Here is a 23,615-nt window from a genome sequence, read left to right on the forward strand (position 1 = left end):
ATTGACTGTAAAAAGATGAAAGATGACCTCCTGGTTTTTGACTTGCAAAAGCAGATATTTATGACATATTATGCTGACACCTTTCAACAGTAGCTAGAATGCCAGCCATTCCTCTCTCCAGTACCTGCACAGGTTATGCCTTGTTTAGTCAAACAATAATAAGCTGAATTCAAACCGTATGCATAAACCAGTCATTCTTAAAAGCACAGTCAAGGGTATCCTAGTGAAAGAAGGTAATGGCTTCGACAGAGACCTTGGAAAGCCTCAGCAAAAGAGCAGCACTAGATACAGTGACAGGAAAGAGCAGTGAAGTGTCAGGTATGAGGGTGGAGAAGACACCGATAAATCTGCATAGTCAGCAATGTGTCTTTTTCAGGTGAACCTCCAAAGCACAGCAGTTTAGTCTGAGAAGAGGCAGGAAGATGGAATAGCAGAGCATCATTCAGCATTTTCTCCTGCTTAATTCTTCCCTTGATTCTGGAAAAATCTTGGGTTGGCACTCCCATTCACCCACAAAACAGGGCATCATAATGACTGAGGAGTAAGGCCTTAAACGCTCTACTAATATTGTCAAGGTTTTAAGACTAAAGACAACAAATACTGTAAGTTGAGGCAAGTTTTATTTAGACTGTACAAACAGGGCACTGGGACAAAAAGAACAGTGGCTTGATGTTGGGACCAGTTCTATGAACTAAGTGGAGTAAGAAATTAAAAAGGCACTAATCTTAAGAAAAGACACTCCATATAGTCTAAGAATATAATTCATTTAATACTGTTAATTTTGTAGCACAAAAAAAATAAAACAAGCTATGATCCCCAAAATAAACTTTAAAAGCTTACATTTGATATTATTGCCGGAAGATCATGGTCTTTAAATTACATATTGTGTTTTAAAGTTTACACAGTGAAGACTGTCTCAAATACAAGGCCACCTTTCCCACTGCAATAACTGTATCCTTATCCCAAAACACACTACATTTAACACAAACAGAAAGCAACAACTCTACAAGAATGCTTTCACTGGTCCCAAAAGGCAGTCTTTTAGGCAGGTCTCACTTTCAAATGCAGGTATTGAGGAAAATGCTTGGAAACTTGACTAGAAGACAAAGGCAGCCCACTCAGTCCCAGGATGTTAATACATATAAAAAATTACTTTACAGGCACATGAAATGGCACAAAAAATGCTGTTTTTCCCTTTACAGAAATAATGCTCAGGCTCTTGAGAGCCCCAAAGGGAATATTCCCTTTTGTTTATTCTTTCCCAATTTGTAAACAATCATGAGTTAAATTAGCGCTTATCCAGTGATGGACACTATTAAAACAGTTTTCATTTAAACTTTGAGAGGCTGGTCAGAGGGTTCAACATCTATATACACACGTACACAAGAGGAGAAAGCCAAACAGTAAGCCTTTCATGACAGGTAACTGCTATTGTGGCACCAGGTAATTAAACCAGCTCCTAATTCAAGAGCAAGAACAAGTTTAAGGGTGCATAGATTGAAGCCATCATTTATAGGCTCTCATGCTTCCTATGAAAGTATACCTTACATGCCCAAGGAACACTTACACTGATAGGTTATCGCTCAAATTTAAGAGGCTTCATAAAGCAACAGACAGCACACATGTAAGGAAGCAACAAGTGATTGAGAATCCAGAGTCCTTCAAAGAGAAACACAAACTGATCAAATGCAGTCTTTATATGAAAATACTTGGCTCAGAGTAAAATAGCAAAGACACGTTTTGAAGCAAGGTTACAACCAGCTTAGGCTGGTCAGTATGCTACATTTAAACTACATTTAACATACCTGAACCACACCGCTGCTACTCAGAGAAGCACTGTTCATCCGTAGCCAAAAACCATGTTCAAAGAAATTTAAGAATTCTTGTCTTTGCATCAGATGCCACTATACACAAGTTTTGCATAGTTTTGAAAGTAAAATATTTTGCTTTTCTGCAGTATCACAACATAATTAAACCTTAAACAATGCTTGTGTCCAAAGTGTATACCTTATTCAATGAGGGGATGAGCCAAGACATTTATTTCAGTGGAAAAAAAAAAAAAATCCAGGTCAGAAGCTGTGTTCAAGACCTCAAATCTTGCAGTATTTATTTACCATGCAAAGGAAGAATCCTACAATCAGTCTTCTGAAGAGCTGCCTGTAACTAGGTCAGGTCTGAAATAACAATTTCTCTGCAGCAGACTGAGTTTAGTGCAGTTTCTGTATTCAAAAGATGACTTTCAGTAGTACAATCTATGTAGTAAACTTAGGGGTATAGTTGGGGCACAGAAGCAGCATGATGTTTTTTAGTTAAGAGAGCTGCATAGCTTTTCTTTGCAAGACAAAACATCAATGCCTGTTGTCAAGAATTCCTCTTAGAGCACCAAACACTTCAGTCAATGCTACTCTACTTCACAGTTAATTTGGTAGTGAAATGGTCTACAAGAACTTCTAGACTGTCAGCCACTTCGTCAATACTACAGAAAATAACTAACAAATGAATTGAGAGGCTTCTTTTTTTAAAAAAGAAAAAGAAAAAAAAACCAACAGCATTTTGAATGTCTTGTTGCAAACACCATTTCTGCATTTCTTCAGTGCCTTCAAATTAACGATCTCATAGCACTTCCACATGAGCTTAAGAACAACATGCTTTTATTAGGATCAAGCGACACAAATCAATGAGAAAACATGCTGGAACTTAAGACAGCTTCTATATAACTTGACATTTGTAAGAACTAGTGAGATTCTGCAGGTGTCTGAAGTTTCTCATTTTGCTACAACTGACAGGCTTCAAAAGTTGAGAAAAAAAATGGGGGGCTGCTGTTTTCCTGTCAGCTTCTACAACAGGCATTTTTCTTTAACCAGGCTGTCCAAAAAGGGAGGTTAGTTGTAGTCTTTGCAGACATGTATTCTGTCAATTCAGTGTTCAATTATTTTTAAAGGAGCATTCCAGTTCACCTACAAAACACATGTAAAGAAGGTGGCACAGGCTACCACTGTACCTAAGTTTTCATATCCTGTACACAGGCTGAGAACTTAACCTGCTGGCATGGGCTGTACTTATTTAGCTGCAGCCATATAGCTCCCTACTGTAAGTACCATTACAGCAGTATAGCTTGTGTACAGAAAAAGGGAAAGAAGCTATTCTGATAATAAGACACCTTTGTGGCCTCCTCCAGCCTGAGCATTAATTTATCACATGTGGGAACCCAGGCAGCTGACTCCAATTAACCATCTTCTAGAAGATGCTGGGAGCAGGGGAATCTGGGGCATATATAAACCAGAGCCAACTCATTTGGGGGGGGGGGGAAGATGGCAGCATGCAGAGGGCTTGGGATGCAGGCAAGGAAAAGAGGGAGGGGAAAGGAGAAAAAAAAAAAAGAAGATGAAAGCAGCTCTGGAAAAGCACAGCAACATGGAAACACCCCAGAAAAAAAGGTACTGTGTTTGAAAACAAGCTTTCAACAAGCTGGGGCTGGCATAGCTAGGAAACTTTGGAGAGATAAGGGAGCCTGTAGAGAAATGGGTATAAAAGGTATATGTTTAAATAAGAGGATTCTATCAGTATTGGAAATTCTTCTGTCCCACTCCACTCCTACCTCTCCATACCATGGCAATCTGATCAATTTGTCTATCAAGTAACAGCTTGGTGACAAGCACTTCTACACTAGTAAAACTATACTTTCAACACTGCAGAAGAGCTCTATATAGATTAGGCCAAAGTCTTTCCCTTTAAAGCTCACATTCTGCAGTTAGTGCTTGCAAAAGTCAACAGAAATGCATTAAGTATGTCAAAAGCAGATTGCAAGTATCCACCCCTCCTAAGTTTCCTTATAAATAAATGCCTCAGCTTCAATGCAGCTCAATCAATGGTTATTTGCATTTAATACACACCGTTTCAGGAAGGTCAACAACAAGCTTAAGAGTTAACAGAAAAGAGCAGCTTCTAATACAACTGCTTAGAATACATAAGCTTCAATTATCATCCTTTAAAGAGACCGTTATTTTAAGTGTACTACCTTCAGACAGGTTCTCTTAAAATTAAGTCTTCTTCAGTCCTAAAATTGCATTTTTGTTGTTGCTTTTTGTTGAACAGTAATGCACAAGTTGCAGGTTTGATCTAAGATTAGGGCTCTTCCTACTGAGCAAGCCAGAGAAAGTCCATGGAAGTCTCAACAGGAAAGGTTTTCTTCCCATTCTTCTCTGTTATATATCAATCCTCTCCAGCTTAAGGCCCAGTAGAGTTTTAAAAGTGAAACTACATTCTGGATGACACAACTATGGTATGAAGGTTAGACAGTGACTTCAGTGGTATGTATTCCAAATGTGTAAGAAAAGAGCTGTCAAACTGCATCAAGCTGGAAAATGGGCAATGCTAGCGATGTGCCATTAAGTCATCATCCCACCTCAAACAATGCCAATGATAGCCAGGAAAATGAAGCAGCAGTGTAAATTGGGCAGAAGAAATCATTCATTCTCATCTGGGTTTTGAGGGTCAAATATTTTGACATGCGTGAATGGGAAGAGCCCTTTTCGACCGTTGACTTCTCCTTCCCACTGACCGTTTATATTCATCCTTGTAACCTTCACAATATCTCCAACCTGCATAATTAAAAAAAACCAGTTATCACACATGGTAATTTCACCTCTGATACAAATACAAATCGAATGTAGAGGAACAATAAACACAAGCCCATCATAGGGACACCCCCTTCCTGGCATAAGGTTCAATTAAAAAGTTATTTTTAATTAACTAAAATACTGACATTTTGCTGCTAAACATAGTGTTGTCTGCACTTTTTTTCAGACTCCTAACTAAATGTATATTTACATAATCAAACAAGTTGCTGAACTATACCTTTTCCTATAGGAAAGCTTACAGCTTCATGCAACAATAGCTTAGATGCAAATTAACATCACTAAAGCTACCACCAGTAATGAGATGCAGCATCCATTCAAAAGAGCACAGTACTCATACTGGTTTTAGCATCAGCCGACTCATTTCAAAGGAAATGTAGTTTTTCAAAGAGATTCCTATTGCAAAGAAACCATTATTTGAAGTTGTAGTTCTGATTATCACAGTCTATGAAGCTTCTGTAGTTTCTGAAATAATACTGCACTTCTGAAGCAGGCAAAAGCAATCTCTAACTTTTTTTTTTTTTTAAAGTATTAGATGTGCAAATTCTAGCTTTATTTGTTGTTTTCACCTCTACTTCCTGCCAAAGAGTTTGAAACAGGAACAATGACATGTCAGGCCTTTCCTATCATAACTGTGTCTCTTCCTATTTGGCAGTGAAAGATGAGAAATGCTAAAACCACCATCAAGCAAGAAACGTCAGCCCAGACAATAAGTTATACCCTTATTGTTTAATGCCTGTATTTAATTTGGATTAGGATAATTTACAAAGCAAGATATCCAATTTGATGAGTAGCCTTTAAGACTAGCTAAATAGTAATTTGTCCCTTAAATCCTTCAGAATAACTGAATATGTGGGCTGTTGCAGCAGCTCTAACTTTACACCTCCCTTCCTGTTTACTTAATTTTACTATAGTTACAACACAGAGTAATATCAGAAAAGTGACATCAGCAGCCAATAACTAATTTCACGAAAAGCAGAACCAGCCTATGACAAATGGCCAACAGTTCCTAAGTTTCTTCCCCAAACTAGCTCCAAGCTCTTTGTAGTTGAGTCTCGCTTACCAAGCTACTTCTGTGAAATCCAAAGCTAACTAGCTTTGATCTTGTTATTTAAGGAAAAACTATATTTTAGTCCTGATACAGTGTACAACAATTTGTCTACATTATCTAAACAGTATTAAAATTCAGAACTGATGCAGATAATTTAAGGACCTTGGCCAAGGGCCATAGTTTAAAACTTTTCAGGTAAGACCTGTATATTTTCTGTTAAAGAAAAAAGCCCTGAGTTTACACAACAGTGTGCATGTCACTAGATCTGAAGCCTGTTTAAACCAGTTACCACTACTCCAATACAGATTTTTTGAAGATCACTCAGAAGCAGGAATCCTTTAGTGAAGTTTGAGATACTACAATGAACTCCTTGGTAGTCACTCAGTGTTATAAAATTTCTCAACCTTTGAAACGCTTTTGAGAGATTTAAGCTTTATGTTGCATATTAGAATGAAAGTAGATAGTTAAGAAAAATGTATTGTTCCACTCCCTGCTACTTTTTCTCCATTACTTCAGTTATCTGTGTCCCATCTGTCCCCCCAAATCTCAGACTGTCACACTTGGAACAATTGTAATCTTGTGCTTTTAAGAGAGGAGAAAACCCTCTGAAATCCTGTAAGTTCTTGGGATATAACTGAGACCCCATTACTTTCTTAAACGGACATCTTTACTTATGCTGTTCCTAAACTCAAACATGAAGCCAGCATACACTATTAAGTAGTTACATACTGCCCATAATAGTTAGCACATACATATAGCATTAATTTGACTGGTTTTCATCTCTTTACAACTACAGCAGCATGCTTTAATTGTGTATTTGCTAAAAAACACAATTTGTCAGTCTTTTCACTGAATAGAAAGGCTAGAGAAAGATTTAAATAGTAACAAGATGACCTAAACAGGAACTAACAAACATCTCTTTAGGAAAATGCTGATAGCATCTATAAATACTCAGTGTTAAATTGCTAGATTTAAATAACCCTTGAAGACAGATCCAAGTTCCAAGTTTTAGACCCAACAGCCAACATTGCAACATTCTTTCTAGTAAGAAACTGTGTTTGCACCACACCATAAAACCAATCCACTCTCAAACACTTTAATCTTATTCATGGCAGAAAAAGTCTGTGGTACACTGAATCAAAAACATGGACCTGTATTTTCTGAGAGTCTGACAATTTAACTCATGTGCTGTACAGAGCAGGCTATTATTCATTTTGAAGCTCTGGAAAAAGATACGCTTCAATTTGACACCAAATGATTTCTACAACATGAATAGGTTTGGAAGTCTTGCTTCAGCTGAGTGAAAAAAGCATTTAAAATACAAGTCTACTGCAGTGCAACAAACTGCCACATAGATGACAATGTAAGATGTTCTTTAGACTGCTGGGTGGGCAAAGTTGCTACAAATCAATATTTGCCATTAAAGAGTACTAGCTGACAAAAGCTACTCAAAAATACTCCCACATATGCCAAGAACCACTAGACTAGTAAACTGATTTGCAATAACTTTATATTTTTTTTTTGAGTGGTGTGGTGTTTTTTGTTTTTGGTTTTTTTTTTAGTTAAAGCTTCTGAGTATCCTCTTGTGCTATATTATTAAAATGCAGTCGCCCTGATAAGATTAAGTAAAACAGTATGCTGAAACAAGTTTTCTGGAGAAAGAACCTTGATGTCATGATAGAATGATTCATGGATCTTACATTAAAGACCTCCATTTTGACAATGTCTAGAATAATCTGGTAAAGTAGTCACTCTATGTAATTCTTGCCCAAAGTACTAACCAAAAGTACTACTTGGGAAATGGTTTTTTAAAGCATCTATAATATGGTCAGCTGGTGTGATCTCCCACTAAAATTATTTAGCGCACTATTTTTTCAGAGAATGTTTTAAGCCAGTCAGAAGGATTGTCTTATGATTAGGCACAGGACAGAGTCAGGAGGCCTCGTTCTATTCTCATCTCTGTCACGAACTTCCTGTATGACTCCGGACAGCTCATGGCCCTTATCTATAAAATAGGATGATGGTTCCTTAGTCTCAGCATCTCTCAGATAAGTTAGTTCACTTGTAAAGCATGCCAGCATCACTGGATGGAAGTATCAAATGCTGAAATGAGTAATACTTCTGAAATGCAGCTATTTGGTTCCACCCAAATGATAAAAATCAAACCATATTTTAGATGGCATCCTTTCATTTTCTCCCTGTTACAGCATGAATTCAAAGCCCTGGGGAAACACAAGCTGCAGAACATGCCACTCAGAAAGGTTACTTCATTCACTCTAGATTCTTCCATACCTGTCTTCCATTTGAAGCTGATTCATACACTGCAAAAGGTTTCCTGCATGCCATTTTAGTCACACAGTCAACCAATTCACAACGTGTTTTACAGATATTCCAACAATTGTATGTTAATAGTTCTATGGCTGGTAGAGTTCTGTAATATAAGTTTAAGGAGATAAAAATGCATTAAAACTCTGAATCATTGTTTTAGCCCACTGGGTCAATAGCTATAGAAAACATATTGCTGTCTGGAATTTACAGGGTGTTGAATCTCAATCATTATCCTAACTAGTGTCACAACTCACCTTCTTTGGTTAACACTAGCATTAGTACAAAAAGCAATTGTTCAGACCAGCTGCCTGTTCTGGAGAAGAATAAACAAGGCTCAACACTAAGAAATTACTTAATATCCCATTGTCCCCAAAAGGTATAAAGCCAAGCTACACAAAAGAGGCAGAGTTCAGTCGCACTGCAAACAGGACAAAGTGACACTGAAGCTGGTGCTTTACATATTGGAAGATTCAATAAACCAACAGGCTGAAAGCACAGCATAATTATCCTTCACTTCTGATTTTGTGTGCCAGAAGAGTAATAGTTGATGCCCAAACCAAAGAATCAAGTAGCTCAGAGGAAAGACCTTCAACCATTCTTTAGACATGAAAGCAGGTCAAAGGGCAGCATAGAGATGTTGAAGTCCTAGATGCAATTAATCTAGCTTCATCTGGGAACAGAGTACAACAGTAGAAGTTTTCATTTCAAGTATAGCTAGGACAATTACCATAGTTGGGGTTGCAGCACCACAGATAAAGTACTGCTTCTCATTACATGATGGTAGCCTGTCTCCATCTGATTAAGCCAGCTGTCATGATTGTACAGAATTTGGAGAGCTCAAAACTCCCACAGACCACCATTCATGAGCCCCACTGAATCTCACTGTAGCACAGAATCTTGTCTAGGTTATCCACATTGCTTTCAGTCTCACCTGAAACAAACTCTGCAAACAGTTCTGGGGGTGAATGTATATTAAATTATGAGGCACTCAGTACTATCATGATGGGAACAATCAATAACTTTGACTGGGAAAGGAAGTTACAAAGATTAAGATTGCACACAAAATCTCCAAAGTAATTGTCAGTTGTATTTTCAAAGGTAGCATACTGAAAAGTTGGTGCACGTCAGCACAGACACAGGAATCCTGCTGCTAATGTCACTTTCAATTCAATAGTTACTAGAACTAAAGCTCCATGATCAGCACTTCACACTACACAAGTATAGGCTCAATATTTTGCTTAAAACCTAGACCTTGTGGGTTCGAAGCATTTTAATGTGTAACACAGCAGTACTAGGTTTCCTTGGCTTAAGAAAAGCACAATGCTTGTTGAAATGCTTGAGTGAAAGAAGTAGCCTAATTTCCTAATTAAGAAAGTTCTACTACTAGCACATTTTGGCCTACTTGTCTCAACTTTCCTTTGAAGAAGAAAAAGTGAACTGTAACCTAATTGTAACAAGCTCAAGAGAAATGCCGTAAGTCAGTTATATAATTTTGATGAATGGATATTTATTTCACCGAAACATTTCAGTGACAGGTAATACTGTATTAGCAAACATATGTTCGATATATCATGGACAAATAACCTGCTTAATTCTATAATGCTGGCACAAGTCTAGAAAAAAGCTATCGTTAGTATAAAAATGTTGCTAGAAAAACACAGTGAAGCTCTCATTTAAAAAAAAATCTTCCAATTTCTTAACACTGTCATGTTAAGTCTGGAGATGAACTCTAGGACTAATACTGCCTTCAACATGGTTTATGTCACTTATTACAGTGTCTGCAATATATCTAAGAACGGTTTTTTAAACACATGGCAGACCTAAGGCTGGTGGCTGCTGCTGGTCTCACATTTTTTTGGTTCCTTATGCCATTTCATTCCATATTATAAGTGAATTTGGAATTTGTTGTTCATGTCCTGAATCAACCTTCAAACAGTTCACTAATTTTTAAGGGCATTATCCACCATTAGTTTATCTACTGACTACGCTGGACATAATGAACCGTTGTGTAGTGGTTAGCAATCAATCAACCACTTTGGATCCAAACAAGAAGTATCCAGCTACCAAAAGATAAGCTCCTTTAAGGTAAAGGATACCACATCTTAGCCTACTGGGCACAGCATACACTTCACATACTGGTTAGAGCATGCCAGTTTAAAACAAGGCTTCACTGGCATATTACAGTTAACAGGCTGGCTATAGAACTAAAGATTATTAAATGCTGAGAAACTTTAAGGTAGACTTTGCTGCTCCATATCATACTAACAGTGCCAAAGAATCTCTGCTCTTACAGAATTCATCACCTCCTTAAAGTGCTATCCTGTATAACCTTTGAACATAGGGTTGCTCTCCTAGTTTTCCCAGAGGAAAGCAAAATTGAAGAACAGTAGTACATAACCCAGTAGAGTTCTAGCCCAGTAAATACAGGACACTATCCCTGTCCTTCATATTCCTTTCTCTAGAGTACCAGAAAGGAAGGAAATTGCTTCTTGGCTAAAAACACAGAAGAAAAGAAACAGATCTGGGTGGCTGGGGTTTTTTTGTATGGTTTGGTTGTTTGGGTTTGTTTTTTTTTCTTTTAAATGCAGCATCCATGAAAATACTACACACATTAGTAGTACACTCAGTTGCAGTGAGAAACTGCAGATTTCAATAATTTAATTAAAAAATTAAATCTGAACTGCCAAGGTAACTAACTCAACTGACAACAGCATATGTACATCTTAGAAATACATTTAGAACTTTCATTTTAGCCTATAAACAGATTACTATTTAATTTTTCATTTTAGAGAAGTAGAGCATCTAGCGCAGTAGTTCCAAGTCAAGATTTAGATGTTAGTCACTTCAATAACACCAATATGAGTGCTAAATAATTTTAGCCCAGCAAGGTCCAAATTGCCATATTAACTAGTATCTTTACAAGAACAACATTGTAGTTGCCCTTAAACTGTCACACTTTGAACACTATTTAAAAGCTGAGCACTCCATCATTTTCCAATCAAACAGATTGTTTCAGATTTTCAGTAGAATATTCACTTGTTTTGCAAGCTACATTTTTCATGTGAGAAACTTTTAAGAAATTAATTATGCCTTCCTTACAAAACAAACTTCCCCGTAACAGGCTATGAATCTTTATCTTTTCTTAAAGAAAGCTTCTGACAGCTTATGTAAACAATAGGATGAAATAGAAAAACTGGACTTGCAAGCAGAGAGCTTGTCCCATTTTCAAGCTGAACCCAAGAGAATTACATCCCTCCACTTAAAAGGAAGTCAAGTAGATTACTATGCAATAGCTGTACTTACTCCAGATGTTATTCTCTTCCTTTTAAGTACTGTCTGTGTGCTAAAGCCAACAAACAGATATTTTGCTCTCATATTATCAGTTTAAATGAGATTACACAACCAGGCGCTGAATAACTGTATAAACTGAACTGGGATTTAGAGTACACCTATACTAAGGCACAGTATTGTCAAATGTTATTATTCTGAAAGAACGCCATTAACTTTCTTCCCCAAAACATTCCTGTAACCTGTTCTTTCCCTACCACTAGCTACTTTCAGTGCTCTTAGAAAACAGAACCTTCAAATGGTTCAGATTATTTAGTGACATATAGACCCCAGACAAGGTTGGGATTAAATACACCATTGGGGCCCAGCAGGTGTCAGGCAATCTGAAGGCAGATCATGAAAAGAAATTGGATTTTTTTCTTTAAGAGTAGTACATGTGACAAAAATACCACTATAATGAGGTTGCTAAAGTTGCCTATGCATGGATAGATACAAAGAAGCTGTAACTACTGATTTTAATGAAAATGTAGATCAGTTCCCAGATTTCTACTTCTGAGGCCTCTTGAGAAGCCACAGTGTGGCTAAGGTTCACTTGCAAAGAAAGCAGACTACATAGGAAGACAAAACATGCCAGTGGTGGATGACACAAAGACGTGAGGCAGGTAAGTGATTAGAATTCAAGAGAAGACTATCTCAAACAAAGCTTCAGCAATTTGAAGGTTCAATACAATTCAAACCTACATGTTGGTCAGAGAATTAATCCTAGCTGTATATTAGAGTAGCTAAAATGACAGGATTAACAAGGCACTTAAGAGCAAGTCAGAAAAATTTGTGAGGGCCATCCTTCCAAGCAGTTCTGCTACCCTGCAGCAAAGCTTCCTGAAGTAATTCCACGACACATTGATAACATTGCAAAATCAATCGCTTGCTTTGTTTTCAGAAACTTGAGTAGTTTTGGCAGGAATCTTCTGTACAGTGCAGTTGGCAGTGAATTCACACTTTGCTCTATGATAATTTTCACACACTGTTCAGAAATAACAAGCTACTAGATTATTTAACTTTTAACCCTGTAAGAGTAATCAGCTGTAGAGGTTTTACAAACACAGAGGGAAAACCACCTAGGGCAACTATTATGAATAACTACAAGTCACAAATATAAGCTTTCAAATTTCAGTCAAAAGTATCAGCTACAGTCAGCTTTAACTTGCACAAGTAATTGAGCAAGAGCAACAGGAAAAGTTCAAAAGTATTTTTAAAACCACTATTATTTTACTTGCTAAAACACCGTTGCTTCCTTTGCTTGCTTCCTTGCATTTGGTCCTTGAAGTATTGTAGCATGCTCAAATTTAATCTTTGAGACTAACACTCTTTCCAAGTGAGATGTTTTTGACCTATGGGTTAACTAGCCTTCAGTATAATCTAAAAGTAAAAGTAACGGTCTCAGTGTTCTGGATATAGCTTTAAAAACCTCTTCCAATCCATCATTTATGCCAGATAAACTAGAATTTTAACATTAATTCTTTACCATTTAAAGAATAAAGCTCTAAAGTCTTAAAGACATCCCCAATAAAAATAAAATAAAAATTGCTTTGGCAAGCACAGGAACTTAAAGGTTCAACACTTTTGAAGCTACACTACAGCTCTTCCTGTAAGCGCCCTGCACCCAATTTTGGTCTTAAGGTTTCTCAAATTCCACTTTTGAAAAACCAAAGTAAAAGGGACTAGAGTTCTTCTGATATATTTCTGCCCAGATTTCAGCTCTCAGCACCAGATACTCAAGTGCATTGCATACTACAGTTGAGGATCGGAAAGACTGTATCAGCAATCTCTACCTTTCTCTGAAGGATGCTACTGCCAGTTCTCAACCTGGAATACTGCAATCATTAATGAAACACCTCTTTCCTTCACCAAGATTAGGTGGAGAAGCAAAGTTATCCTCTCACTAGCACTTACTTCCACAGCAGGATGTATACACTCCACTACCCTTGTAACCTGTTTGCACTGTTCAACAGGCAAGAAGAGAGAGTAAATACAGGTCCTGAAGTAACTTGGTCACTTTTCTCAAAGGAAGTGGTATAGATGAAGCAACTATTGTAGACCTTTCTTCAGAAGGTGACCTAACTTCGTAGTGCCTTGACAGAGATAAGCAGACTCCATATGAAGTCATCCACACCAACTTTCGCACTAACAATTTTTAGTTTCTTATTTTGCAAAACAACTGAAACCCATAAGACTTGAGAGGAAAAACTTACCTCTAATGCCAGCGCAGTCTTGTCATAAGCACAGGGTACCCTCTTTTGGATAGCTTTGGCATAGACTGGTCCATTCTGTGTTGATGGCAGAGGATTGATCACCGCTCCAGGTGTACTGGATACAGAGGGAAGGGGACTTGCGGTTTGAGGCTGAGCATAAGCATGGGCAGGTTCTGGAATACCATAACTGTTGGAATTCCTGTTTCCATGCTTCCCATGAGAAGATACAACTACCTTTTCTACATAAGGAACAGGAATCATCCCAATCCGACCTTCCTTGTTTCTGGCACTCCACCACTGTTCTTCTGGCTTCTCTACAATTATCAGTATCTCACCCTTTTTAAATGGAAGGTCCTCAGCATCATTGCCAGGAAAGTCATAGAGAGTCCGAACATACTCCACGTTTTCTTCTGCAGTGGGCATAGCAGGGGCAGATCCGGATCCCATTGGTGGACTTGGATACCTAAATTTAAGAAAGATTTGGTATAAGCAATAGCTACTGTTCTGTGTTTCCAGTAACAAAGCTAATTACCAGTTTTATGGTAGGAACACTGATTAGAGGAGAATTACTTACTCAGCTGTGTAACAAAAGTGTTGGCTTGGTAGCACTGTGAGGTATTTCATGAGGAACCTATGCTCTCAAGTAATTAAATACCCAAATTAGCTTCCCCAGAAACCCAATAAAAATCTACCACAGATGCAGAAAACTGGGAAAATAAATGCAAAATCTTCATCCACCTTTTCTGGATTTTTGTGAGGATCTTAGGGTAGCATAAAATTAATTCTATATCTTAAATTATGAAAGTCATGATACATAAAACCAAATGAAAATTACTTGGGTGACTTGGGGTGGAGGGACTCTTGGAGAGATAGATACCCTCTTCAGTACATCACATCTATATTTTTAACTTCAGCATCCACTTCTAAAGAATTCTGTAACTATGAGTGCTAGACTTGAGGGAGCATAGTGGAAAAGGGAACTAAAGTAAGATGATGGTATGATAAACACAGTTTTCTAACTCAAAGCTAGAAGTCCAATGTTGTCTTTCTGATTGGCAATACAGCATCTTTCTAACCAAATCCTACTATTTACATGCAGAATTTTGAGGACAGCCAGTCACATTTACACTGAAAACTCCTTTCTTTAAGAAAAGATATAGGCAGATGCTGTGTTTTTAGGAGACAACACTATTCTCTTTTCTGGAAGGTAATATGGAATTAAGGTCCCTAATCTTATTTTTACAACTTCAACTCTCAAAGGGTTGTTATAACAGAAAAAATTATTAGTTTCTAAATACTTATCTTTACTACATATTTAATAACCTAATAACTTAAAAGTGACATCTTCATAAAAGACAATATTAAATAATTGCACACAATGATAAGAATGGAGTAAGAAATGAAAAAGCTAACCATCTAGAAATATTCCTTTGCCTTATTAACCATAATATTACCTTTAATTTATTCACATCATTGTTTATCACTATGCCCATTATCTGTCCAATACAGTCAACTTCATTGTCTGTGATAATGTATAAGATTGTTTACCAATCTAGACTATTTTCACTGCAATCTATTTTCATCATAAATTTTATACATTTTATTCAAAGCAGCTGTCAGAAATCTTAACAGATATAGGCCATAGCAGGTACTTATCAATCTAAGCTACTGATAGCAAGACTGCATGTCATTAGCCTAATTCAATTCTCTTTTGCTACTTGCAAAATAAGATGGAAGTCCTATGACTTTTGCAAGATATGCCACAAGCCCTAAACAGCAAGATGTATGCTTCTTTAAGACACCCTGCTGCAACCAAAGCCAGAGGAGAGAGGGAACCCTTTAGAGAGCAGTCACTCTGCATAAGCAAGATCTCAGGAACATCTCTAACAAAGCTCAGAGCCCACTATTGACACAAAACAAACAGAAAGCTTAAACCAGTCAGTTTTCAACTGTTTTACAAGTTCAAAATCTCATCTCCGAGAGCTAGGAGTGTTGTACGGCTATATACCACAAACTACTTAATCCCACCACGAAAACCACTTCTTCATACTGTACTTTATGAAATCAAAAGAATCAACAGCCTTCAAAAGCACAAGCATCTGAGTGTGATGTTCCCCTGAAAATCGTCAGAGAAATAAGAATTAGCGATAACAGTTCTGAAGCACATACCTGCCCACCCATTTTCTAAATGTAGTTCATTAACTAAAAATAATAAAAAAAGAAATCCGGAAATGCTACCTCTCATCCTCTTTCTTGCAGCATCAAGACTCCTTCAAACAGAATTTCAAACCACTCATGTCAGTTATTTTTCTAAGAGTTTAGAAGAAATATCATGCTAAGGAAAACCACCTAGTTGATTGCATTTGTTGCTTTATAAAAAAGATTGTCAGTTCATTGCAGGCTAGGTTTCATCTGTCCCTGTACACTGAGAGAACAATATGCAAATCAAGACCTTGAAAATAAGGTGGTATTAAAGTGTGCATAAAACATTTCACACACGACCCTTAACAAATACCAAGTGAGCAAGTGGAATCAGCTAAGTTTTCACATGTTTTGAGAAAGCCAAGTGAGTCATTGCCATAAATGATTAAGAACAATCAGAATCAGAAATTATTAAGAACATCCAGAAAGGCATAACAGTATCCAGGTTAAAGAGAGCTGAGATAAGAATAAGATTGCTTCAGTGTAGACTTTTCTTCCTCCCAACTGTCCACAAGTTTAAGCATGCACATAACACTGGGCAGCTCCATTTCAGCATTCCTGCAATGGTGAAAGTGATTTTGTTGTTGTTAACTATCCAGCTCTCTAGCCACAGCAAAATCACTACCCAGAACATTTCTCAGCAACTGTAAGAGTCCTTGAAGCTAGTGCTTTCTGTCACATCCCTCCCATCACCTGACAGCTTTACAGAAGGACTTTTTTGATGACTTGAGTTTTTCAACTTGACAAGCTATTGTCAACCTTTGACAAGTTACTGGTTGTAATTAAGAACTGGCCTATGCCAAGGTTAAATTGTGACTATAAACGTCAAACTTATTCTTCTCCCCCTAAGAACTTGCTAATCTGCAAAACTGCAGAATTCAGAAGCGAACCAATTTTTTTTTTAATGTGTCACCACTTTTCTAGCTTTTATTTCACTTCATTCTATCCAGGAAGCCCAAAAGCTTTGAAATAAAGTACTGCAAAAGGCTTTATTAAATAGAAATAAGGAATATGTTCTAGAGTTCTTGATAAGCAGTTTACTGATGTAAGTTGCAGGTACGTCCCAAGTCAGTAACAGGACAAAGAACGAGCTCATAGCCAAGTCACATTTTCCCACCCTCCTAGAACAGCCTATCTCAGTGCAGTGCATGCAGTATGCAGATACAGATGAACAGTGTCATAACCAAACTGTGAGAAATAAATGTTTTACATTTGCTTTGGAAGTGGAAATGCCACTCTAGAAGTTTGGGAAACGCTGTCTTAGAATGCATTACAGCTGACTTAACAGGATGAAGCAGTCTAATCACATAAAGGTCTGTTCTGTTGTAATCAGAGTGAATGCAGGGGCAGACAGCAACTTAAGCTCAGAGGCTGTCCTTCAATGACTGAGGAGAAGACTTGTGAACCAGGTTCTCAACGATCCTAGGAACAGAAGGACAATACCAGAAGAGGAGATTGACACAAAGCACGACCACACCCTCCTGCAAAGCAACTATAGCCAGTGGTGGTGATGTATGCAGTACCTTTACATATACCTACATGCACTGTAAAGACAGGCTCTGTGCATTTTATGGATGATTTGACTGAAAGAACAACCCGTAACAGTCACTGAAATCTAGAGTGCTAAGAAGCACCACTGTTGGAAAATGCTTCAATTGAGGGCCATAAACAAACGTTTCCGTAGTACACATAGCATGGCCCTACATCCAATGTTAACATCCTGGAACTACTAGGTTGGGCTAAGACACCCCCCCGCCTCGCTCCACCTCGAGCAAAGATGGCAGTGGGTGGGGCGCAGGGAGGGTGGCACTCACCTAGGCGCAGGCTCGATGAGGGTGGTGGTGTCCAGGTAGTGGATCTTGTAGAACTCCAGCAGGGCGGGCAGGTGATCAAACTCCTGGTCGCCGATCTTAAAGCGGCGGTTGGGCAGGGAGTTAATGATGTAGTGGGAAACCCGGGAGTTCTCGGACACGGAGAGCACGTAGTCCCCCGGGCAGGTGGACGAGTCCCGCACCAGGAACATGCCATGCCGCTGCCCTTGCAACCGCGTCTGCGCCTCCGCCCGAGACACCGGGCCCACGTACCAGCTGGAACGATCCGACGAATCGAAACGAGCAGCGGAGGACATGGCTCCGGGAGGGGAAGGGGAAGGGAGAAGGGGAAGTAAGGTGAAGAGCCCGAAGGTCCAGGTGGAGGAAGAAACCCGGAGAAGGGAAGGGAAGGCCTCAGCAAGGAGGCCTGGGAGGCGGAGCGGGCTGGGGGCTAGGAGGAAGCGGCTAGTGCCCGGCCCAGAAGATAGGAAGCCCAGGGAAAGGTGGATAAGGGAGAAAGAAGCTCCGTGCCTCTGGAGGCGAAGAACCGAGGAGTGGCTGGGGTGGGGCTGGCCAGACGCGGCGGTCAGGGCCCCCGAGTCTCCCTCAGCGGCGGGGTGTGCAGGGCATCCTTCCCGCCTCTCTCTCAGGCCTGCGGCGGGCCCGGCCGGGCGGGTGGCGGAGAGCAGCAGCGGCCGACAAGGACAAGCGGCCCGGAAAGGTGGCAAAAGCAGCCTGGTGTGGTGCCTCAGGCCGGAGCCAGACGGGGGGCGGGGGAGGCAGAGGCGCCGCGCTCCCACTTTCTCCGCTGGGTTCCCTCCCCTCTCAGAGCCGAGCACCAAAATGGCGGCGGCGCCGGGCGGCAGGAGCTCTCGGGAGACACCACCCCGCGCACGCGCGCTGCGGCTCGCGGCAGTGGGGGGAGGGGCGGCGGGGGAGCCCCGGGCCCGCCGCTCCCTTCAGCCTTCCCGCCCCTTCCCCCCGCGCTGAGGGGAGCAGGGCCTGGGGCGCTCTGCGGCTTGGGGTCCTCTCCTCGCCTCCGGAGGGGAGGCAGGGAAGGCCCTCCTTCCCCAGTGTCCCCGGGCCAGAGTCATTCAAACCTTCCCTAGCGCGGCCGGCGCACAGGGGCACAGGGTCGGGGGGCGAATGACCGTGAGCGGCCCCGCTGGTGTAGTGAGACCCCCGCGCCTCCCGCGGCCCAGCACCGAGTAGGGCCGCCCTCCCCCCGCACCACCTCCCCGGCCCGCTGCGTGCAGCGTCACCGCAGGTCGCCCCGAAAACGCTGCCCAGTCCTTGGGCTGAAGACGTAAGAGTGGGAGCCACCATGTACCCCCTCCCTCCTCTCCCCAACCCTCTCCCAGCGCATCCTCCGTCCTCGGTAGCTCCCAGGTCTCCCATGGTGCCCCGAGGTGCACCACGCTCCCCTTCATGCTTCTTTTCCCTCCAGGGTCCCTCCTCGGGCCTCTCTCTCCTCTCCGCACCTCCTAGTTTGGGGGGTGTCCTGCAGCCAGGCACCCAGAGTGCAGGCGGATTGGAGACCGAGATCACCTTCTCTGGTGTTTTGGTGGGTTTATTAGTTGATTATTCTTTTAAGGAACAAAATGGACCACTGTAATAATCTCTGATCTCAAGATAACTTCCTACATGCTCTAAGATACAGTTTCCTGTCTCTTTACAGCCTTGTTCCCAGATAACAGGGTCAAAGACCTGCCTGTCTTGGGGTGCGGGCAGGAGGGAAGATGGTGTTGCAGTTGCTGAAGAGGAAGGAAACCCCGGAAAGGACTCAGCAGGCCTCACGGGCAGGGGCTGCGGCAAGAACTTGGCATGTCGTGCAGCATAAGCTGTTTGAATTTGAGAGGGAGGTTGGTGTGTGGTGACATCAGATGAGCAGCGTGGGCCTTTGCACGGTCTGACTCATGTTTAGGAGGGCTGACAGTAGCAATCAGCACGTAGAGCTGCAGTAGGCAAGGGTGCAACAAAATAACCACTAATTCCTGAGATGTGCTAGAAACCTTTGCAAATAGTGTGAGTTTAGCTCAATCTCATGACTGTTTTATCTGTGCTTTTGATTTTGTGTTTTCATTTTGTTTTGGGGCTGGCAATGTGAAATGAAGCAGCACTTGAAAGCAAAAAACATTTGAAATGGAGAAATAGATTTAAGATAATTGTCCTGAAGTGCCTAACTAGACTGTTGTGCAGTCTTATTCCAGCTTTGCCGTCTTTCTTTCATGCTCTGCCTTTTCTGAAAGCTCAGTCACAATGTGGTTGGTTTTTTTAACTCTGTTCTTCCTACATTGGCAACTAGTGTTTGAATTGGAGTATATGGGCTGTGCCTCTGTAGACACTTAGCAGAGTCCAAATAATCTAAAATGGAAGACTCATCCAGTGTCATGTTTTAGACAAAATCATCCAGGAAAGCCTTGTAACATCACTAACACAAAAAGATCTGGAAGTAGGCCCTGGATACATGTACAGGTATCACTTTACCAGCCACTGAATTACAGCCATCTCTTGGGTGGAAAACAACAGCTGTTTCATCATGTACAGCAATACTAGCAAAACACAAGACTCGGAGATTAGTAATGGCATCTGAAAATCCACATATATGCAAAAATATTTCATCCATTGCTAGGGAAGCTTACATAGTAGCTACACCTTTGATCCATTCCTACTGGTTTAAGTGCTTGTATTTGCCAGTTAGCAAGTTTTAAACACGTATAGATAGGCTACAATAGATTATGAAGGTTATGATGTTTTCTTCTGTCATTTGAACAGGTTTGGATTCTTTTCTGTTTCACCTTGGCCAAAATATAGACTAAAAGATAGTATCTGGACTTGCAATGACATGCTAAATAATGTTTAAAAATAATTACAAAAGCCACAAGTTAGCAGCAGAATTAGTAACATATAGGATATAAAAAGGAAATAAAAAATCCTATTCCTGCATTTTATTGAATTACAAATTTTGTTATAGTAAGAATCAAATATAGTAGGTCAAATACATAGTGATTTTGCCTCCATTGCATATGGAAAATAAAAAAAATCTCAAAAGAGTTGAAATATGTCAGGAATAAATAGTATTTCATTATAAACCAGTTTTTGTGCAGTACTGCATGGGGCTGGACTGATGCTGGAGAACCAGCAGAATCCCCTTCCCATCCAGAGGATTCTAAGGCACGGAGAGATTTTCAGTTTGGAAGGAACTCCCACAATTAGCTGTTCTGAACTTGTATTCATGCAGGCTATGTGCATCCTTCAAGTAATTCCCCCCTCGGTTTCAATAACCGTGGTTGAACTAGGCCAGATCTTCCAGGTAGAAGATCCCACATTCTACCTACATATGAGAAAAAGGTGTCTTGTTTAAGATCATGAATATTCTCTGATGAGACCCTGCTTCAACTTGCTAGGCTACAGACTATCAAGTGCATTTGGTTTAGGAAGAATGGATAAATGTACGGTACCACTTTACCTTTTTATTACATATAAATACATTTATGCTTTTTGTGTTACCTGTTGGCAGATTCCACCCTCGGAGCATGGCCAAATAGTTGTAGCACAACTGAGGAGGTGAGGAGCTCTTAAAGTACATCAGCTGCTGATGAAATAAAAACTCGGCAGAATAGTCCCTTAAGAAGGTCCCATCCCTCTTTCCCCATGCCCAGCTGCTCCTTCTTCCTGTCACCAGAAGCTTCTGACCCCATTAGATGGGCTGAATGCCAAACAAATTGTGCATGTGGCTGGTCTCTAAGTAAGGAGAAGTAAATTTCTGTTGAGGGTATAGAATGAGAATCCTTATTTGTTTCAAATCAAGTACTGGGTATATTTTCAATGCAAAATTAATGACCCTAATTTGAACCATGAGGAAATGGGAAAGGATATGTTGGATTTGGAGGTAGACAGCTGGAGAAGAAATGCAGTAGTGAAAGCAGATACGAAACAAAAACTGAAGCAATCACAATTACTTCTCCAAATCTGGAAGCCTGAAATACTTCAGGATACAAGTCCACTAATTACAAATCTAGCAAATGTGCCTATACAGCTTTGCCTCTGTGCTGGCAGGAAATAGCAACATAAATCATCAAGAAACCTAGTTATTATTCTTCTGGACTTCCTAATGTATCATCAGTTTGAGTGTTGGTATTTTGACCATTCTGTTCTGGAAGAGTTGTTTGGCTATTATCTTACAGATCAGAAATAAAGCTTTCTTAATTCATTGTCCATCTGTCCACAACGTCTTGTGCTATACTGCCTCTGAGGGCTACCTGTAAAAAATGAATGCTTTTTACTGTAAGATACAAGACTGGCATATTTAGGAGATCAGGGAATTTATAAACAAAAAAATACAGAATCAGCCTAAAATCTGTATGAATACATTATTTTCTTGAGACAACACAAAGTTTAAGTGAGCTCTTGAAGGCTAGGTTCCTGAAGCATTATTCTTGATAGGAAAAGCAATCAATAATCATTATAGCTCTGCATATCAATCTATAATCTCTCCTGAATTTTTTTTATATAGGTCGCTAGTAAACAAGAAGAACGAAGTGCTTTATACGTGCTAAGTTAGATAAAATTGCCAATTTTAAAGCAAAGCAATTTTATTATTTTTTAGCCTATGCGTTAGTTTGAAAAGGTACATGCTGGACTAAAGTGAGCTACTGCTAAACGACTGGGATGGTTGGAGCTAAGCTAAACTCTGTGGTTTTTTACCTAAACAAAATACATGCAAGTAAGATAGTGCATACCATGACTTTCAACAGTCACCTTACGCTCAAATGAAAAGAAATCTTGGGAGTGAAAGCAATGGAAGTTTTGTTTTTATCAAATCAAAATACATAATACCTGCCTTAGGTTTAGTTCATGTAACTTAGGGGTATTGTACCAGTTACTAAAAAACATAGAAAAAATAATGCAGCACTTCTCCCTAAGGTAGATGATCTGCTTTAAGGAAAAGTAATTTCCGTGTAACTACATTCTAAGCCTTATATTTATTTGCTTTACACAGCATCCAACTGCAACATTTATTAAATAATGCAATCACAAAATTGCATATACTGATAAGTGGAAAAACAGACTACCTGACTATCTAAAAATCAGTATTCAAACACAGGAGTGATAGGGTAGAAGCTGGGAAAAAAAAAGCCCAGGAGTTTTCTCAAGATGTTTCTTTAGCTTAATAATTACTCACTAATGTCTTATATTCTCTTATGTTATCTAACAATTAGCCTATCAGCTTGGTTATTTGTAATAGTAAGTAATACCCTCTAGTGGTATACATGGGAAAGGGAGCCAGACAAAGAATGATTACTTTTTTTTTTTATCGTGAAAGAGGCTAAATAACATTTTCACTTCTATGACATAGGGTATCACTGGTCTGTCGAGAAGTGCTAGTTAAAATGGAAAATGCACTGCAAGCATTAGACTTGAATTAGATGTCTGGGTTTAGTTAGAACAGCTAGGTCTAGAACATGACCTGGACCACTGCAAGTCTGGAACTACTTGTTTGCAGACAAAACAAATTGCCACTGCAACACTTGCAGCCTGGAAGGGGTGGTTTTCCTGATGTCCAGGTCAGAGAGATCTGTCTGAACATCAGAGGGCAACATTTAATTCCTACACATTAAGGTTAGTAGACCTTGGAGTAGTGTTATCTAACAGAGTTAAAAGTAATTCTTTAGGCAAAATAGGAATACTTGTCAGTCTCCAATATTGCAGTGTAATAAAGCCTGTATTTCCAGCCTCCACGTGCCATTCAGAGCTAATTATCAAAACCCAAAGATTTTCTGAAGAAGCCCATAATCAGGGTTTCCTGCAGTTACCAGGTCTTTTATTTTATTTACCTGCTGGCAAAGGTTCAGAGATTGAGGTGAAAACTGACAGTGCTGGGAAAAAAATTCAAAAAATCCAACAAATGCCCCTTTTACCAAGACAAAGCCGTTGAACTTATTAAAAGAAGTGTGCAAATACTCTTGAATCTTTACCAGAAGCCCAGTCTACTAATATAGTCATCTACGTCCATCCTGAAATCATCTTTGTTTTCATAAAAAAA

The 23,615-nt window shown here is 39.8% G+C and overlaps 1 protein-coding gene and 1 long non-coding RNA gene across 3 annotated transcripts; one reads left to right on the forward strand and one right to left on the reverse strand.

The window, feature by feature from the left end:
• Positions 1-601: 601 nt before the first annotated feature.
• On the reverse strand, positions 602-18,526 carry CRKL (CRK like proto-oncogene, adaptor protein). 2 transcript variants are annotated; one of them, XR_010375360.1, is made up of 4 exons: positions 17,573-18,526; positions 13,557-14,019; positions 7,981-8,119; positions 4,485-4,601 (listed from the first exon to the last, which is right to left on the reverse strand). XR_010375360.1 is itself a non-coding variant. In XM_009512071.2 (3 exons), the coding sequence occupies exons 1-3, from the start codon at positions 17,884-17,886 to the stop codon at positions 4,467-4,469; spliced, it is 912 nt and encodes a 303-aa protein (XP_009510366.2). In that variant the 5' UTR covers positions 17,887-18,446; the 3' UTR covers positions 602-4,466. The 2 variants fall into 2 exon arrangements, 1 of the variants encoding a protein (XP_009510366.2); XM_009512071.2 differs by lacking the exon at positions 7,981-8,119 and having other exon boundaries at positions 602-4,601; positions 17,573-18,446.
• A 359-nt stretch (positions 18,527-18,885) lies between these two features.
• LOC135315876 (uncharacterized) lies at positions 18,886-23,337 on the forward strand. The gene is made up of 2 exons (XR_010375361.1): positions 18,886-19,133; positions 19,248-23,337. It is a non-coding gene; the product is annotated as an uncharacterized LOC135315876 (long non-coding RNA).
• The last annotated feature ends 278 nt before the right edge of the window (positions 23,338-23,615 follow it).

Source organism: Phalacrocorax carbo, chromosome 15, assembly GCF_963921805.1.
Source record: "Phalacrocorax carbo chromosome 15, bPhaCar2.1, whole genome shotgun sequence".
Taxonomy (NCBI): Eukaryota; Metazoa; Chordata; class Aves; order Suliformes; family Phalacrocoracidae; genus Phalacrocorax; species Phalacrocorax carbo.

Excerpts from the sequence above, each read along its gene's own strand:
- CRKL (XM_009512071.2), bottom strand. The coding sequence starts at position 17,886 with ATGTCCTCCGCTGCTCGTTTCGATTCGTCGGATCGTTCCAGCTGGTAC. Across the intron at positions 14,020-17,572 it reads CTCATCGAGCCTGCGCCTAG|GTATCCAAGTCCACCAATGG; the intron begins GTGAGTGCCACC and ends TCTTAAATTTAG. Across the intron at positions 4,602-13,556 it reads AGACTGCGCTGGCATTAGAG|GTTGGAGATATTGTGAAGGT; the intron begins GTAAGTTTTTCC and ends TTAATTATGCAG.